General features: G+C 48.1%; 1 protein-coding gene and 1 pseudogene across 1 annotated transcript; one reads left to right on the top strand and one right to left on the bottom strand.

The window, feature by feature from the left end:
* Positions 1 to 3,438: 3,438 nt before the first annotated feature.
* On the bottom strand, positions 3,439 to 6,365 carry LOC122377213 (cytochrome P450 2C15-like). Its single transcript, XM_043357170.1, has 2 exons — positions 6,149 to 6,365; positions 3,439 to 4,959 (listed from the first exon to the last, which is right to left on the bottom strand). The coding sequence occupies exons 1-2, from the start codon at positions 6,231 to 6,233 to the stop codon at positions 3,590 to 3,592; spliced, it is 1,455 nt and encodes a 484-aa protein (XP_043213105.1). The 5' UTR covers positions 6,234 to 6,365; the 3' UTR covers positions 3,439 to 3,589.
* A 9,967-nt stretch (positions 6,366 to 16,332) lies between these two features.
* Positions 16,333 to 18,299, top strand: LOC122377212 (annotated as a pseudogene).
* Positions 18,300 to 18,811: the final 512 nt, after the last annotated feature.

The raw sequence follows: 18,811 nt of genomic DNA, 5'->3' as shown, positions 1-18,811 counted from the left end.
TCACCGGTTGACCTAGGACCTTAAAATCGGGTATCGATCTCTGCGTCTTGTAACGGCGCACACGCTCGTTATTCCGCGACGCGCTAGCTCCACCTGGGGCGAAACGGCGAGGGGGTCGTACCCGCCCCCCGCCCCTCGGCCGGCGCGTATGTAGAAAACCTATAGGTTCGGGCCGTCGAGGGTTAACCCTCGCCGGCACAGGGGGGGGGGGGGTTGATGCAACCCCCCTAAGGTTTTTCGCGAATAACTCGCGTAAAAAGCGGCCGATCGCGACGAAACTTTCAGTACCATCGCATTGATCAATTTTACACCTACCCTAAAAATTTCATGACCCTGACCCAAATGACCTTTGACCTGTGACCTCTTTTCCGAGACCATGTTTGGCCGGAATCCCGATTCGGCGTATGTCGGCTCGCATTAGCCGCGCGTTTGCAAGCTTTTCGTGGTTTCAAACGTTCAAACATGTGATTTGATGTTGCTCCCATACATTAGGGTGGGTGTCAAGGTCACCTGAAGGTCAGGTCAGGTCATTGCCCTTTGGTGACCTCGGGTGACCTAGGTTCACTTTTTCGAGTTTTACATGTTTCTAGGCTAGTTTTTTTAGCTGAATTCGAATTAAGCAACCATTTGAACATTTATGAAGCAGTTTTGGTGCCTTCGTAACATGTTACGAAGCTGTCAGAGGCGGTTGACACGTATTACGAATACCCGTCGCAACCCCTATCGGTTGACCTGACCTGACCTGACCCGACCTGGTCTAAATGCTTAAAGACACCATCTCTGATCAAAATAAACACGATATTTTCGTGATCAGCACCCCGGAAAACCACATGGCAGCCACACTACGACTTTCTAACAGGTCCCGATTTTCCCGATTTTCGGGTCATTGACCTGACCTGGAAGGTCACCCGATGACCTAGGACCTTAAAATTGGGTATCATCGGCTTCCTCTCGTGACGGGCAACACGCTCGTTTTTTCCGCGAAGCTCTAGCTGGATCAGGGGCCAAACGCGAGGGGGGGTCGTACCCCCCCCCTTGTGCCGTCGAAGGACGCAAAATGGCCTGTGCCGGCGAGGGTTAAACTGGCCTCTGAGGGCCCAGACCGACCTCTTAAAGTCCCACACCGGCCTCTGATAGTCAATCAGTCCAGTTGCAGTGGTCGCTGATATAAAACCTCTTAAAAACGTTATAGGTCTGGCTGAGCCTAGCTGGGCCGTTCATGCCGATTTTTGTAGGTATATTGAAAAGACTCGCTTTGCACGTTTCACGTTTGCTCGTAATGAAAAAGTTGCTGGATGCCTCTGGAATTTGCATGGGTGCCAACGGCTGCGGAGGACAGGGGAACGCGTCCATCAGTTTGCGTTTATGGACGGGAGTCTCCCTGAAATTTTAACCAATTTTGTTTTTGTTTTTGTCTCGATTTTTTTTTTATCTCTGAGCATGTTTGCGAAAACAAAGTGGCCGAAATCAGAGGAGAAATTGGATTTTGGGGGTAGGTTAGGTTTTGGACCTCTGGGATCCTGGCCCCCCCCCCCCACACTTTCGAAAACGTTCCTACGCCTATGCTACCGGCGACAAATAATTTCCGTCCGAAGTCGGCTGGACTTTTTTTTTGGTGAAACTCGTGGCTGTGTGGCGGCTATTTTTTCGGCTGGATATTTTTTTTCGGCGGCCGGCGGGGTGGAATTTTTTTCGGTAATAACTCCCGATGAAATTGAGCTAGCGAGTCGGGAAAGCCTTCAATGGACTCAGGAAGACCTGCCGAATCGAATGATATGCGACATGACCTCCTTCGCCCAGCCTCGTGACCGGGGGCGCTGACCTGACCGTGACCTGAGGTCAACACCCTAAGTTGACCTCATCCAAACAAAACGTATACCATTCAACGCGCCTGAGCGAGGCGAACACGCTGCTGCCGAAATTGCGGCTCAGCGGCCGTTTTTTGCGAAGCTTTTAACCAAAAACGGAACCGTACCTTTGGGCACTTTACCTGAACCCAGAGGTCACCGGTCTGAACTAGAACCTTAAAATCGGGTATCAATCTCTGCGTCTCGTAGCGGCGCACACGCTCGTTTTTTACCGCGACGCGCTAGCTCCACCAGGGGCGAAACGGCGAGGGGGGTCGTACCCCCCTGGCCGTCTGCGTTATGAAAAAGGCCATGGCCTGGCGAGGGTTAACCCGCGCCCCACTGGGGGGGCTATTTATAGCCCCCTCCCGTTTTTCTGCAATAACTTCCAAACCGCTTGACGTATCGACGCCAAACTTTCAGTACCTTCGGCTGCATCAATTTGACACCTTGTGTCAAAATTTGAACTTCGTACCTACCATAGGTCGGCCGGAAATGACGTCAGAGTGACGTCATGTTCGGCCGATTTCGACGCAAAACATTGAACCACGGCAATCGCTCCCAAGAGCTCAGTTTTTAAGCTAGATCCAATTTCTTTGCATGAGAGGACTCAGAATAGACTGCGCTATCAAACTGCTATCTCGGATTTTCGAAATTTTGAAAATTTCGAAAATTTTAAATAATAAAATTCAAAATTTATATTTTTACATTTTTTTCAAAAAGTTTTTGACTTTTCGAACAAACCGGAATATATGTGATAGAACGCATTATTATGACTACCTCTAGCAAGTTTTAGCTAAATATCTTCAAAAATGGCCAAGTTATACGCATTATTACAAAAAATTAACAATTATTAATTTTTCAAATCAATTTTTCAGCACGAATTTGACATCGTACGCCAATATAAATAGCACCATCGTGTTGCTGAGCTCAAACTGCATCGAATAGACACCTTTTTTGTTGAAAAATTTTAACTTCAAAATTTGACCTTTTTTGACCTGAAAGTGACCTGACCTAAGCTAAATTTGACTCAAAATGACCTCGCATGACACAGACGACATCAAATTCGAAATGTTTGGCCTAAATGGACCATAAAACATGTGTCACGTGACCGACGGATGATATAATATTTTCGTGACCTGTGATGACCTGACCTTGACCTGAAAATCAAAGTACAAGTTTGGTACCCTCAGAGTATCTAGAGCATCTGTTCACGAGTGTGTGAACCAAAAATGAGCCTGATCTGACTTGTAAGACGGCGGCCAGAGCCCAAAACGTGAAGAAGCCAAAATGCTAATAATTTTTACTTTGACCTGACCTGTGACGTCATCAGTGACCTCGAGGTCAATAAAATTAGGTTTCGCTCGACAGTTTTTCCGGGGCTATCAGACGCCGTTTGAATTTTGACGATCGGCCCAGTAGTTTCGGAGTTAGGAGGGGGGGGGCTATGAATAGCCCCCCCCCCCCCCCAGTAGGGCGTGTTATACGCAGACCCCAGTGGGGCGCGGGTTAAATCGTACCTACCGTCAATACTCAGTAACATCACAGAGAACTATTCTTCACACGAACCAGTTCGTCTTGCCATCAGCTCGACATTACGAATGTATGTATTTCCAGCGTCATTTACTCACGACCATTGACCAGACAGGGCATGATTGCTTACTGACACCCGTCATAGACCCAGTTGAAACTGTACTTCTTGTACGGCCTTGCTCTCGACGACCGGCTTTGAGACCTATGTTTCATACCCGCTCCAGCACAAGCTCGTACGGTGATGGCTCGCGAACGAGCATCTTTTTCTGGTTACAGCTGAGGTCGTGGTCGAAGCCGTCCGGGAACCGCAGCGAGTAGCGCTGCAGCAACGCCGTGACAAACAGGAAGAGTTCGGCACGCGCCAGGGCCTCCCCCAGACACGACCGTTTGCCGACCGAGAACGGCATCAGGGCGCGATTCGGCTTGACACGACCCTGGTCGTCGAGGAACCGCTCTGGGCGGAACACCTCCGGCTCCGGGAAGTGCTTTTCGTCCATGTGAACGGCCATCAGCAGCGAGATGACTTGGGCTCCGCGCGGGATCGTGTAGCCTCCAAGCTGAATCTCTTCACGAGTCACGTGCTCCACACCGGTGGGGACTGTGTTGGCCACGCGCTGGGTCTCCATTATGAAGGCCTCTGTGTAGGGCATGCGGGTCCGATCAGACAGGGCCGGTGGACGCTCCTTGCCAACGACGTTGGTGATCTCCTCTCGTACCTTTCGCTGGACTTCCGGATGCTGACACAGATAGATAAAGGCCCATTCGATGGTCACTGCAGTGGTATCATGGCCTGCCAGGAAGAGGTCCAGGATGGAGCGAATCATGTGCCTGTTGGTGAAGAGCTGCGGGTTGCGACTGCGCTCCTGCAGCATGCAGTCGATGTAGTCGCGAGGCTCGCCATTCAGGTCTACCGTTCGCTCATGTTCATCGAGCGCTGGTTGGAGAAGTGTGTCGATGGGACCGTTGAATATCTTGTAGACCTTGCTCAGACCATTAAGCCAATGGGGTAGTCTCAACAGTATCGGAAACATAGCCAGCACGACGAAGCGGCCGACAAACCCTGATATCTCGTCGAAGGGTCTCAAAACATCAAGTGCTCGGGTGTCGGTTACAGCGAATTTCTGGCTGGACACCATACCCCAGATGACGTTGGAAATGGCAATGCGTAGGCTGCGGTCAATGTTGAGTGGTTTTCCTTCGCTCGGTGCAACCACCTTATCTAACAGGTCCTGGACGTGGTCTTGGATGACGCTTTCCAGTTTTGCGCCACCCATCCCAAAGTTCCGCAAATGGTGGAGAGAGAAACGACGTGACTGCTTCCAAAGTTCTCCGCTGCTGAAGATCAGGCCTTTGTCAGCGTAGAAAAGGGCCATGATCACATTGGATATACGATCTGCTGCCTCGGCTTTACTGAAGGCCTCCCGAATCAGGTCTGGTTCAGATAGCACAATTAGATGTTCAGACATCGATGTTATGTGGAATATGGGGCCATATTGTTTCTTCCACGCTAAGAAATGAAGCTCCTTTCTGGGATCAACAGCTTTGGTAAGCTGTCCGATCACGGGAAGGCCTCCAGGACCTGGAACGAAAACAGACAAGATGACATGACGATCACCTGCTCGATACGTCTGCCAAAGTGATTTCTGTGAAAACGTAGATTATACGTAATCAGCTCGATAATTGGCATAGCAGTATTGTATAACATACATATTGTCAGCAAGCGCAGCCAACCGTCCCAATTCGCTTTTGTCTTCTCCATGAATCATGTGACACGCATCTGGGAGCAAGCGATAAAACATTGGTCCGATAAAATATGTTTATATGTAGAAGGTATGTAATGACTCAGAATATGTCTTTCACGGGCCAGATCAAATGGTTTTACAGATGAAAGCGTCCGGATGCCTTGGGCTGATCTGTAACATCCATTGTCCACCTCCAGGGACTCCCTTGTCCATGGCGGCACTACTGCTACCTACACTTATTTGATTTCCGGTATGTTTCACCACATGACGCAACGCGTATCGACTATCGTAGTATTAGTTTCCATGGAAACATTAACAAACTCGGACGCTCTCAATTATAAGAGCGTTCGGGTTTGGCGTTTGGAAAACCAATGCCTACCGCGATACGCGAAGCGCACTGTAGCCTCTTGCCGTGAAACAGGGCCCTGGACATACGGCTGCTCTGTGTATGATGATTCATTTACGACTCTAAAGACCGTCTACACTGTAATACCTAATGTATCACCACGCGATTGATAGAGGGGGAAGTTGACTTAGTTACTTGAGGACCTTAACCAGCACATGGGTGTGGCTGCTTTGCTAAGGGGAAAATGCAAAGCGGATATCGAGTGGCATTATATGGTGGTCGCTATGATAACCATGGCAGAATGTTTTCATATGGTTTCTTCGATGGCATCGTCACCAGTGCTCTATGTGTGTTTAGTGTTCGCGAGGTTTCAACAAATTTGGAAGGTTTACAATGGACCTTGCATAATATTGATCGCTCAAGTGTTTAATCTGCTTTGCTATGACTTTGCATAACACGTTTTCCAACCGCAAAATTCATTGGTCCTGAGTCCTGGCTATCAAGACAGTAGCAAACACTTCCATGTTCTGTTCACGCGACGTTATGTTTCATTTGAGACGGCAGACTCTAAAACACTTAATTTCAGCTGGTGTGAAAGAGATAGGCCAGCTGCACTTAACACTCGCCAATTAACGCACACCGAGCGATCAATTGTATAATCGCACCGCTGGATGTCTCACCTGGTGGAAGGTTTTTGTTTGTTGTTTTCCTGTGCCACACCAGTGCCACCAGCACCACCAGAACCGTTACAGCCACCACCCACATGGCTGCTGCTCTAGTCTTCGTTACTAGCCGGAACAGCTCCCTCTCAGCGCGGCTCGACGCGCACGCTGCGACGCCTCGCTTCTCCCCGAAGCGTCGACACGAGCCGCGCCCCTATCGCCGGTCGTATAGCCCAAGGTCACGAGATGAGCAGGCGGCCCAGAGGGCGCTGTAGGAGGCGCCAGGTGAAGTGGTGCTTAGCGTCTGGCCAGCGCAGTCCTCATGAGACGCGCTGTAGCCTTGGTGTGGGGAAGGTGCGTGAATGAAACAAACAGATGCTATCCTCAAGGACACCTACAGTTCATTGTTCAATCAGGATGATTCATGGAGGAGCGGAGGGAGAATCTGACAAGCTCCGGAGACGGTGAAATGATTTTTATTGAATCGAAATTTATCTGGCACCACTACAACTGGTTGTAGGAGGTGGCAATAGTGCAGTTAGCCTAAAAACGTTATTGAATACCTCCGTCGTCCGTTCCATTGTTTCCATCCTCAGGATAGTCAAATCCTTCTCCTCCGCCTTCAAACCATTTCCTGTTCCGGGCTGGACAGTCCCCTTTATCCAACATGAGTAGCGCCACCTCAGGAGCGGGCCCGTAGCCAGGTGCGGGGACCGCTAGCGGGGATGGCGGCCTGTCCATGTGATGGGCTCAGCCCCGGCGGGTCACCAGGGTGCCCGCCCAGACCAATGTAGCTCCCCCTAATTCCCATCGTCTATCCGGTTCTGCAATGGTCTCGTCAGACCGATAGAGCCTCACACTTGGGACACAAATTCGGGTGACGTCTCACGTAAAAATCATACGGAAGAGGACCCTCAATTTCACGTATTCCCGACATGTGACATTCCCACAGCAGAATGAAACGAATTACGCACACGTTCCACTTAACCCGGCAGTTGCTGGGGTATTTCGCCACCCACCGTTTGCTGGGGGGGGGGGGGGCGTTAAACGCCCCCAGCCGATAACTCGAGAACCAATAGGCGCAGCGAAACGCACGAGGCGGCAAACGAAAGAGCGCGACGAGACGCTTCAGATGAGTACTTTAAAGTTGAATTTTGAGGTCACAGGTCGGGTCAAGGTCAGGTCAAACACCTGAAATCGGGCTTTCAGTAGCATGGACTTCAGGACTTCGCAATGGGCGCCTCTCGCCATAAACTCTGTCAAAACGGTGCACAATCCATCTTATAAGGCCTACAAGAGTGTCAGCTCCATGTAGGGGTCAGTCAAGCATAGGTCAGGGTCAAGGTCAGGTCAACCGGGTAGACACATATCCTCGAAAATCAAAACTGATATTCGCAGCCTGTGACACATGTTTTATAGGTAATTTGGGGCGTAGAACACGATGGTGACATTCATTTTATCATATGTGTACGTGTTTGGCTCAAAAAGTTCAATTTAAGAATTTCATTTATCATGGTCGTGAAGTAGTCACGAAAAATTGCCAAGATTCAGTTCAAGATTATGGAAAATGCGGAACGACAATCAATAATCGAAGATAGCAATTTGATTGATCATGGTATTGGCAGTCTAATGGCGTTTACGGCATGTCTGTATGTCTATTCTGTGATTTTATATGATTTTTTGAACATATGCCGTTTTTGGTCGAAAACTCAGAAATCATGACGTCACTAAAACCTCGATATTTCAAAAATTTTCCGACCGATTTTTTTGAAACTTTGTCACAATAAACTTCAATCAATTCCCTACAGGTACCCAAAATTTGGCGCGCCTGCGGCGCGTCGTTTTTATGCTATGGCCCGGCGAAAAAAGTGGGGGCGTTTAACGCCCCCCCCCCCCAGCAACTCGCGGGTTAATAGATCCGTTAAAGCAGCAAGCAGTGACCAGCATGAAAAATTCATATGCGCACTAAGGGTGCGCTCTCTGCTGGAGATGGCATTAACCCGGCCGGGCCCTGGGGGTAATCTCAACCACCGCAGCCCGGGGGCGTTTTTCGCCCCCCCCCCCCCCCCGTCTAACTCCGTAAATAAGGGAGATACGGAAGCAAAACTGATACCAAACGAAAGGTTCTTAAAGACGATTCTAAAGCACCTACAATCTTTGAGCTCAAGTCAATTTTGAAGGTCAGAGGTCTAGGTCAAAGGCAAAAACCGGCACATGTGCAGTGATCTCAAAGTAAGCGTTCTAGAGGACGGCAGGATGCATAAAACCGGCAAAATTAGGTGTCAAACGAAAGACGAGAATCTGAGAATTCCGCAAAAGTGCTCCAAATCAACGGTCAAGGTCAAGGTCATGCTCAAAATTGACCTCAAACTTTGCACTTTTTCGTACATCTTGCGTGCTAATTTTCAAGATGTTTTGAAATGTTTTGAGGCTTATCAGGTCCCTATTTGTGGTTCATCTTACGATACAAGGCTGCTCAAAGGTCAAGGTCACACAAGAGTTTCCTTGCTAGAGGCGATTTCACTGATTTAAGTAAGCAATAATAAATAAGACAATTTTGCCATCCGGAGGTTCTAAATGGAGGATTAGAGGAAAATGGATGCCAGATTCGTGATCAGCGGGTACGAATCTATCATATACGACCTTTCATATGTCAAGGTCAACCAAAGGTCATTCGAGGTCACATGAGGTCAACATAAAACTTAACCCTCGCCCGTATTGGTGTTTTTCTAGCCACGAACGTGTACCTAAGGGGGGGGGGGGGATCCGTTGGACCCCCTTGCCGTTTCGCCCCTGATCGAGCTAGAGCTTCGCGGAAAAAGCAAGTGTGTTGCCCGTGACGAGAGGAAGCCGAAGATACCAATTTTAAAGTCCTAGGTCATTGGTTGACCTTCCAGGTCAGGTCAATGACCCAAAAGTCGGGAAAATCGGGACCTGTTAGAATGTCGTAAAGTGTGGCTGCTATAGGGTTTTTCGGGGTGCTGATCACGAATATCATGTTAGTTTTGATCACAGATGATGTCTTCATGCATTTAGGCCAGGTCGGGTCAGGTCAGGTCAGGTCAACCAGTAGGGGTCCTGCCGGGTATTCGTAGTAGGTGTCAACCGCCTCTGACAGCTTCGTAACATGTTACGAAGGCACCAAAACTATTTCGTAAACGTTCATATGGCTGTTAAATTCGAATTCAGCTCCAAAAACTGGCCTAGAAACATGTAAAACTCGAAAAAGTGAACCGAGGTCATCAAAGGTCAATGACCTGACCTGACCTTCAGATGACCTTGACACACACCCTAATGCATGGGACTAACGTCATTTCAGATGTTTGAACGCTTGAAACCACGAAAAGACTGCAAACGCGCCGCTAATGCGAGCCGACATACGCCGAATCGCGATTCCGGCCAAACATGGTCTCAAAAAGTAGGTCACAGGTCAAAGGTCATTTGGGTCAGGGTCATGAAATTTCAGGGTAGGTGTAAAATTGATAAACTCGAGGGTACTGAAAGTTTCATCGCGATCGGCCGCTTTTTACGCGAGTAATTTGCGAAAAACCGAGGGGAGTCAGTTCGACCCCCCCTAATACGGGCGAGGGTTAACCCTCGCCTCGTTGGGGGGGGGGGGGTAATTTGGCCCCCCTGTGGTTTTTCCTGAAAAGCAAGAAAACGGCAAATTTTAAGTACCTTCCCGGGCATCAATTTGACACCTTCACACCAAATTTCAAGTCTTAGGTCACCTTAGGTCAGGAGTTATTGAGGTCAAACTTAGGTCATGTTCGAGCAAAAATGGGCAAAAAAACATGCAATCTTGAAACGCTCACCAAATCTACATTTACCAAGCAATTTCAAAGTTGTTTACATGGTCAAGTAGAGAAAAAGCGGCGCTACAAAACTGCTATCTCGGATTTCCAAATTTTAGGTTTTTGACCCCAAAAATTCCAAAAAATTGATTTTTTAAGAAAAACTAAAAAAATCCAATTTTTTCTAATTTCGAAAAATCCGAAATATATGTGATAGTCCCTGCGCTGTTCTATGTACATACCAAATTTCAGATCGATATCTCATTTTTTGGCCAAGTTATAGCGAAAAAAAAAACTGTTCAAAAATGATGACGTCAAATTTGTGAACTCAATTTTTAGCGATTCTAGACGACGTAGGGCAAAACAAAGACCACCATTGAACTCCCCGTGACGAGCTGCATCGAACCTCTACCCATTTAATGCAAAAATATCAACTTTGAAATTTGACCTATTTTGACCTGACCTTGACCTGACCTTGACCTGACCTTGACCAAAACGTGACCTAAGCTCGCCCTAAAGGCTGCCTGACCCACAAAATCGCATTTGTCATGTAAAATGGACCATAAAACATGCATCACACGACACTTTCATATTGTGACCCCCCAGTGACCTGACCTCTGTGACCTGACCTGGTATCAATGACCTCAAATAGCAAATTATGTGTTTGAAGAACATTTCCCTACCGATGATTTTCAATGAAATGCATTTTACTCGATTTTACAACGCATTTCTTGAAATGCCTGTAAACGGTGAAAATTCGACCTTTGACCTGACCTGTGACGTCATCGGTTTGACCTAGGTCAATAGAATTGGGTCACAAGGTGGGTCCCTAATAGGGCTTCCAACACCGTTTGCGGCTTGTCGCTAGGTTGCGTGGCTCTCGAGATCTTAGTGGGGGGAGGCAAATTGCCCCTCCCCCCCAACAGGGCGCGTTGCTCGGCAGAGCCCAACGGGGCGCGGGTTAACCTTTTCCAAACAAAATATAGGTATATATCATTCGACACGGCTTGACAAGGCGAATGCGATGGTACCACTGACATAGATCTAGGGCCATTTTTGTCGAAGTTATATGCGAAAAACTAAAACCACCTTTCGGGGTCGTAAACAAAAAATTGTGATTGCCGCGTTTCCCGCGTCGGCCGATCCCGCTTCAGCCGGCGACATCTTACCCTTGGCAGGCTTCTAAGTTCTAACTGCCATATTTATTGTTGGATTAACAAGAAATTCACCATACCTACGCAAAAATGTATATTCTTTCGTATAGCGTAAGAATAAGGAAAAACGACCGGTAACTTTTTGAGTTATCGGCGTGTAAACGCAAAAAAGTCGCTCATATGGCAGATTTGACCACATTTGACCTCATTTGACCTTGAAGATATTGACCTAGGGTCATGCCATTTACACACAACAGATTTCCCAAGGGCCTTCACCTACCGTCCAAATTTCGTCTTTCTAGCTCCAGTGGGAGCTGAGATCTTAGGGGGGGGGGGCGACATCCGCCCCTCCCCCCTTCCACTGGGCATAGTACTCGCAGCCCTTCCACTGCGCGTGTTAATGGTGATAGATACGCAAAATACTGCAGAACTCTATTCATACCAAGAAATACCTATAGTTAGTAGGGAAATTTCCCTCGCCAGGCGAGAGCCTTCTTCATAACGCGGACGGCGAGGGGGGTTAGTACGAGTACGAGCCCCCCCCCCCTTTCCCTGGCGATTGGCTCCTATCGTTAATATGGTACAAGCTCCATATACCTAGAAGCGGGCATTGGGTTTCAGATTGTTAGATGATGAGTAAAATCTAAGTCATTTCGCGCCTGGGCGAGGCAAACACGATGCTGCCAAAATCACGGCTCTGCGGTCATTTTTTGCGAAGTTATTCACCAAAAACGGAACCGTGCCTTAGACCACGTGACCTGACCTCAGAGGTCACCCGTTGACCTAGGACCTTAACCTTCCAGGAGGTGGGGGGGGGGCATTTTTTGCCCCCCTTTAGTTTTTTCAATATATCTCGAGAACCGCTACGCCGATCGTCACCAAACTTTCAGTACCCTCCCGGGAGCAGCTAGCGCACATGGTGACTAAAATTTTTCCAAAGGCTATGATAGGTTGGCCGCTAATGACGTCAGAGTGACGTCATTTTTGCTATTTTCGACCCAAAAAAAGGTTTCGCGGGAAGAGCTGTCAGGCCTACAGCTTTAGAGATACAGGACAATGTTTTTCACATAAAAGGTGCGGAATCAACAGCGCTACAAAACTGCTATTTCGGTTTTTCGATTTTTTTTGGATTTTGACCCCCAAAAATCAAAAAATAGATTTTTTGAATATAATAGCCAAAAAATCGAAAAAGTTTTTGAATTTCGAAAAAAACCGGAACATATGGGATAGTCCCTACCGCCTTCTATCTACATACCAAACTTGAGATCGATACCTCTATTTTTGGCCAAGTTATAGCGAAAAAAAACTGTTCAAAATTGATGACGTCAAATTTTCAAAATCAATTTTTAGCAATTCTGGACCTCGTAGCGCAAAACAAAGACCACCATTAGACTCCCCGTGACGATCTGCATTGAATCGATACCCATTTTATGCAAAAATATCAATTTTGAAATTTGACCTTTTTTGACCTGACCTTGACCTGACCTCCACCAGAAAGTGACCTAAACCGTACCTGATCGTCTTATAATCAACACCATTGAGTTGGAAATGAAAAACTGGCCATAAAACATGCATTACATAACCTTAGTTAAGTTGGGCTCATGTGGTGACCCTTGGTGACCTTTGGTGACCTGACCTGTGACCTGACCTGGTATGACCAGTGACCTCTAATAGCAACATATGTACTAGACAACTGACGCCTTATCGCTGATTTTCGACAAAATGCGTTTTACTCGGTGTTGTAGCGCTTTCCCTAGAACGGTGAAACATTTTATCTTTGACCTGACCTGTGACGTCATCGGTGACCCCGAGGTCAATGAAATTTAGTTTCTTTCGACAAATTTGACAGGGCTATCGAACGCCGTTTGAATTTTGCGGATCCGTCCAGTAGTTTCGGAGATACGGGGGTGGCAAAAAAATGCCCCCCCCCCCACCGCGTGGAAGGTGGCTGGTAGGCCCACCGCCTGCCGGGTTAAAATCGGGTACCAATCTCTGCGTCTCGTAACCCGGCAGTTGCTGGGGCCACCCACCGTTTGCTGGGGGGGGGGGGGGGCGTTAAACGCCCCCAGCCGATAACTCGAGAACCAATAGGCGCAGCGAAACGCACGAGGCGGCAAACGAAAGAACGCGACGAGACGCTACAGATGAGTACTTTAAAGTTGAATTTTGAGGTCACAGGTCGGGTCAAGGTCAGGTCAAACACCTGAAATCGGGCTTTCAGTAGCATGGACTTCATGACTTCGCAATGGGCGCCTCTCGTCATAAACTCTGTCAAAACGGTGCACAATCCATCATATAAGGTCTACAAGAAAGTCAGCTCCATGTAGGGGTCAGTCAAGCATAGGTCAGGGTCAAGGTCAGGTCAACCGGGTAGGCACATATCCCCGAAAATCAAAACTGATATTCGCAGCCTGTGACACATGTTTTATGGGTAATTTGGGGCGTAGAACACGATGGTGACATTCATTTTATCATATGTGTACGTGTTTGGCCCAAAAAGTTAAATTTAAGAAATGCATGTATCATGGTTGTGAAGTAGTCACGAGAAATTGCCGAGATTCAGTTCAAGATTTTGGAAAATGCGGAACGCTAATCAATAATCGAAGATAGCCATTTGATTTTTCATGGTATTGGCAGTCTAATTGCGTTTACGGCATGTCTGTATGTCTATTCTGTGATTTTATATGATTTTTTGAACATATGCCGTTTTTGGTCGAAAACTCAGAAATCATGACGTCGCTAAAACCTCGATATCTCAAAAAATTTTCCGACCAATTTTTTTGAAACTTTGTCACAATAAACTTCAATCCATTCCCTACAGGTAGCCAAAATTTGGCGCGCCTGCGGCGCGCCGTTTTTATACTATGGCCCGGCGAAAAAGTGGGGGCGTTTAACGCCGCCCCCCCCCCCCAGCAACTGGCGGGGTAACGGCACACACGCTTGTTTTTTCCGCGACGCGCTAGCTCCACCAGGGGCGAAACGGCGAGGGGGTCGTACCCCCCCCCCCCCTCGGCCGTCGCGAATGTAGAAAACCAATAGGTCCGGCGAGGGTTAAGGGAAGATGCCAAACGAATATCCCAGAGAGCATGCTAAACTTGGCGGCGCTACGCGACGCCGTTTTAACGTCATTGGCGAAAAACCTTAGGGGATGCATCACCCCCTTTCTCGCCCGGCGAAGGATATGACGTTACCTGATAGCATGTGAAACAATAAAAGCCATTGACAATCATTTTTGATATGGTAGGCAAAAGAACAGCAATTTTATGGCAGTGATAACCGACGAAATGAATAAATACATGGTGTGGATTGGAACATAGGTATCCACTTTCATTTGTGGATAAATGAGGTAAATTTGTAGTTCTATTTATTTATCATATCCATCAACAAAGCACTGGAAATGCTTGACGCCTTTCAGCAAATAAGTTTCATACTCAACAGTAGCTTAGCGCAGGTGACTTTACCACCAGTCAGCACAAAAGCTGTCTCATGCGCATTGTGCATCACATGGCGACCTCACCATGGCAATAAACATGCGCATTGTGCACGTGTTGATGACTCGTCAGTTATGTTTCCGCTCCTCGCACGCGGCAGACGCCGGGCAAACAGCGTCACGGTGAGCCTTCACCAGCACCCCAACCCGAGCCGAGGGGCACCAGAGGCGCACGCAGGTCGTCGCTGGGGAAGGCGGCTCACACGGGTAGGGCGATCAGCCGACCTCACAGGGCAGGTCACAACATACTGATGGGACCGCGGAACCTGGGCCCCGATCTAACCAAATGCCGTGAATGCGCATTCACGGCATTTTGTAACATTTATAACTATTCCACATTCACTTATTCATTCATTCAGGCAACATTTATACACGCTATCAAAATCATTGGTCAGGATTAGCTAGATTTAAATAAAAAGGACATATTATTTAGATATCAGTGTCGTAAACTCCGGCCAGTGCTGCCAAGTCCTATTGACGGTATTGGTAAGATTGGGCCCTGGTGTCCGTTATCCCTCGCCGGTCCTATTGGTTTTCTACATACGCACCGGCCGAGGGGGGGGGGGGTACGACCCCCCTCGCCGTTTCGCCCCAGGTGGAGCTAGCGCGTCGCGGAAAAAACGATCGTGTGCGCCGTTACGAGACGCAGAGATTAATAACCGATTTTCAGGTCCTAGGTCAACCGGTGACCTCTGAGGTCAGGCCAAGTGCCCCAAGGTACGGTGCAGTTTTTGTGAATAACTTCGCAAAAAAAAAAAAACGGCCGCAATGCCGCGATTTTGGCAGCATCATGTTCGCCTCGCTCAGGCTCGTCGAAGGATATACTTTTTATTTGGGTGAGGTCAACTTAGGGTGTTGACTGTTGACCTTAGATCACGGTCAGGTCAGCGCCCCAGGTCACGAAATTGGTCGAAGTAGGTCATGTCGCATATCATTCAATTCGGCAGGTCTTCCTGAGTCTATTGGTGGCTTTAGCGACTCGCTAGCTCAATTTGATCGAAAGTTATTGACGAAAAACTAATATAACCCTAACGACGTCATAAATGACGTCACGCAAGGTTAACATTGCAAGTGACGCATGAATCTTGCAAAAAGTGCATCAAATGACGATCCTATGTGCTTGGGATAGTTGGATATCGTTTCCGGCGCCAGACTAGCAGTTTTAATTTTTCCCCATTGACTTATAATGGTGTGGTCACGAATATGACCTGACCTCATATGACCTTTAGGAAAAATCCGAGATATACAACTTGTGAGAATCGTAATGGATATTAGATCCTGCAAGTTTCATTTCCCTGTGAAAGCTCCTCTGGCAGTGAGGGCGTTGCGAAGTTGCGACATCTGAAGACCGTGCAGAGGTTCACTTAGGACGTCATAGGTCAGTGACCTGACCAGAAAGTGCAATTGGTGTCGAGGGATTCGGCTTGAATCAAAGGTCAGGTATGACAAGTTTCAGCTCTCTTTCGCCAGCGTCTTCGGAGCTATAGCGAAAAAACCCTATGGGGGGGGGGGGGCGGCACCCGCCTCCCCCCTCGGCCGGCGAGGGTTAAATCCAAGCATACTGTTATGTCACACACATACATACACCTACACCACGCAACTAGTTACATACAAAATTGCATGCTCATTGTAGCTACGTCTGCAATGCAGCGTGACGCGGCACCGTCAGCGCACACCCCGCGCGGGACGGACTCGGCACGCCACTGACCGGTGCTAGTATCGCTGGCATGACGTCAGCCCGACTACAAATACGTGCTGACTCAGCGTGTTGTGCTCAGTCATGTCGGAATGCTGCTGAGTGATCCACTCATAGTATATGCGTCTAGCAGGAGGGGCGACCCATAGTGCGGGGCCCGAAATTACCAGTCATGTGGACGGTGGCAGCGATTCTAGTGGGTATTGTGGTACTAGTGGTTCTCAGCCGCAGACTTTCCGAGAAAACATCGCCGCCAGGTGAGTTGTGCTCCCTGTGGAATCCGACGATATGCTCATGGATCCGCCGAGTGTTCAGCTTGTCATTTCAGTGAATCTCATAATAAAAGAGAGAGTAAGGTATAGGTATAATCAGACTTAATTTCATGGGAAAGCATGCGTGAGTTTAGACAGTGCAGTGGTGTAATTTTGCAACGAACTCCGTGGCAATGATCTAGTATGTATGGATCTCACAAAAGGCTGTCTATTTACGGGTATTCCTGAAAATGCATGACAATAAGCACCATATAACTGTGACTTAGGAGCTGTGATCACGGAGTGATCATTTCTTCTTCTTTCAGGGCCAAGAGGTCTCCCATTCATTGGCAACATCCTGGATTTGCAGCGAGAACGAAGAGAAACTGTTCTTCTGCGCTGGAAGGAGAAATATGGCCCGATATACCAATTCACGAGCCTAGGGATGACAAACTTTGTCATATCAGATCCCGACTTGATCAGGGAGGCCTTCAGTAAAGTTGAAACAACTGACCGACCAACAAACATCATTTTCAGTCTAGTAATGGCCGATAAAGGTCTTGTGTTCAGCAGCGGAGAGCTGTGGAAGCAGTCACGGCGCTTCTCACTCCACCATCTGAGGAACTTCGGTATGGGTCGCTCAACGCTGGAGACAGTCATCCAGGACCAGGTGCAGGAGCTGATTGACGATGTCCTGGCGCCGAACGTCGGTAAACCAATTTGTATCGATCACAGTCTGCGGGTGGCCGTTGTCAATATCATCTGGCGAATTGTGGCCAGCAAGAAAATCGATCGCACGGACACCGCTGCTCTGCAAGCTATGACGTCCTTCGATGAGTTTCGATAGCTTCAAAAGTCTGTTCATTGTCGGTACTAATGTTCCCGGTGTTGCTTCGACTGCCAGAATGGGTAACAGGAATGGACAAGGTTAGACAGAGGTTCAGAGAGTCCGTTAAAGCACTGATGAGGACCGGCGAATTCAAGAACATGAGGAGACGGTGGACCTGAATGGCGAGCCTCGCGACTACATCGACTGCATGCTGCAGGAGCGCAGTCGCAACCCGCAGCTCTTCACCAAAAGACATATGCTTCGCTGTATGATGGATTTATTTATCGCAGGCTACGACACGACCACTTCCACTCTGCGATTGGGCCTTCATATATCTGACTTTACATCCAGAAGTGCAGCGCAAGGTGCAGGAAGAGATCACCAACGTTGTTGGCAAGGAGCGTCCGCCGGCCCTGTCGGATCGGACCCGCATGCCCTACACAGAGGCCTTCATAATGGAGACCCAGCGCATGGCCAACATCGCCCCCACGGTGTAGAGCATGTGACTCGCGAAGAGATTCCAGCTTGGTGGCTACACGATCCCGCGCGGAGCCCAAGTCATCTCGCTGCTGATGGCCGTTACACATGGACGAAAAGCACTTCCCGGAGCCGGAGGTGTTCCGCCCAGAGCGGTTCCTCGACGAGCCAGGGTCGTGTCAAGCCGAATCGCGCCCTGATGCCGTTCTCGGTCGGCAAACGGTCGTGTCTGGGGGAGGCCCTGGCGCGTGCCGAACTCTTCCTGTTCGTGACGGGACTCCTGCAGCGTTTCACGATTCGGTTTCCGGATGGATTCGACCACGACCTCAGCTGCATCGAGTACAAGAGACTGATCCGGAAGCCCACGGAATACCATCTGGTGATAATGGAAAATGCGTAGGTTCTAGTCTACAAAGATGGCCATGGCATTACTGGCTGCTGTGTAATGTCACGCCATTGTGAAATGCTATATGTATGTGTGTTTGGGTGTTATGCATGTGCGTCATTATATATGTTTTATCTATTTTCTATCTGTACAATATATTTTATGATGAATTCATGATATAATTGTCGAACGACCAGCTTTGCAACTGTTTTAAGTTTAACCAGCGCCCCGTTGAGGTCTGTCAGGTTCCAGGTCCTCTTGGGGGGGGGGGGGGCAAACAGCCCCGTCGTATTTCCGGAAGGCATAATAGGACAGGTAAAAATGCACCGATTCACAGTGATAAACATCTTATTAAGTAAAAGTGACATTATCCACGTAGAAGAGGCGACAACGTTCATATTTAGACAGGAAGAGATGGAAAATTATAATGAATATTACACTAGACTAGCTCTTAGTGGGTACACATGCTGAAAATAATGTGACGCCAAAAGTACAGTCGCTGAATTGTATTCTTTGAAATGGCTATATCTATAGCAGTTTTAGAGATTTTTTTTTTTGTTTTTTGTTTTTTTTATGTGTAAGGCAATACAGTTTTCTCTTATTGC

This window comes from Amphibalanus amphitrite, unplaced genomic scaffold, assembly GCF_019059575.1.
Source record: "Amphibalanus amphitrite isolate SeventyFive unplaced genomic scaffold, NRLGWU_Aamphi_draft 002630F_arrow, whole genome shotgun sequence".
Lineage (NCBI taxonomy): Eukaryota > Metazoa > Arthropoda > Thecostraca > Balanomorpha > Balanidae > Amphibalanus > Amphibalanus amphitrite.
Note: the sequence above shows the minus strand (reverse complement) of the source record. Positions and strands in the feature narration are given on the sequence as shown.

What these genes read in the sequence shown, in the direction of transcription:
- LOC122377213 (XM_043357170.1), bottom strand. Translation starts at nt 6,233, where the DNA reads ATGTGGGTGGTGGCTGTAACGGTTCTGGTGGTGCTGGTGGCACTGGTG. An exon ending in AAACAAAAACCTTCCACCAG is followed by an intron (nt 4,960 to 6,148) that starts GTGAGACATCCA and finishes TTTTCGTTCCAG; the next exon opens with GTCCTGGAGGCCTTCCCGTG.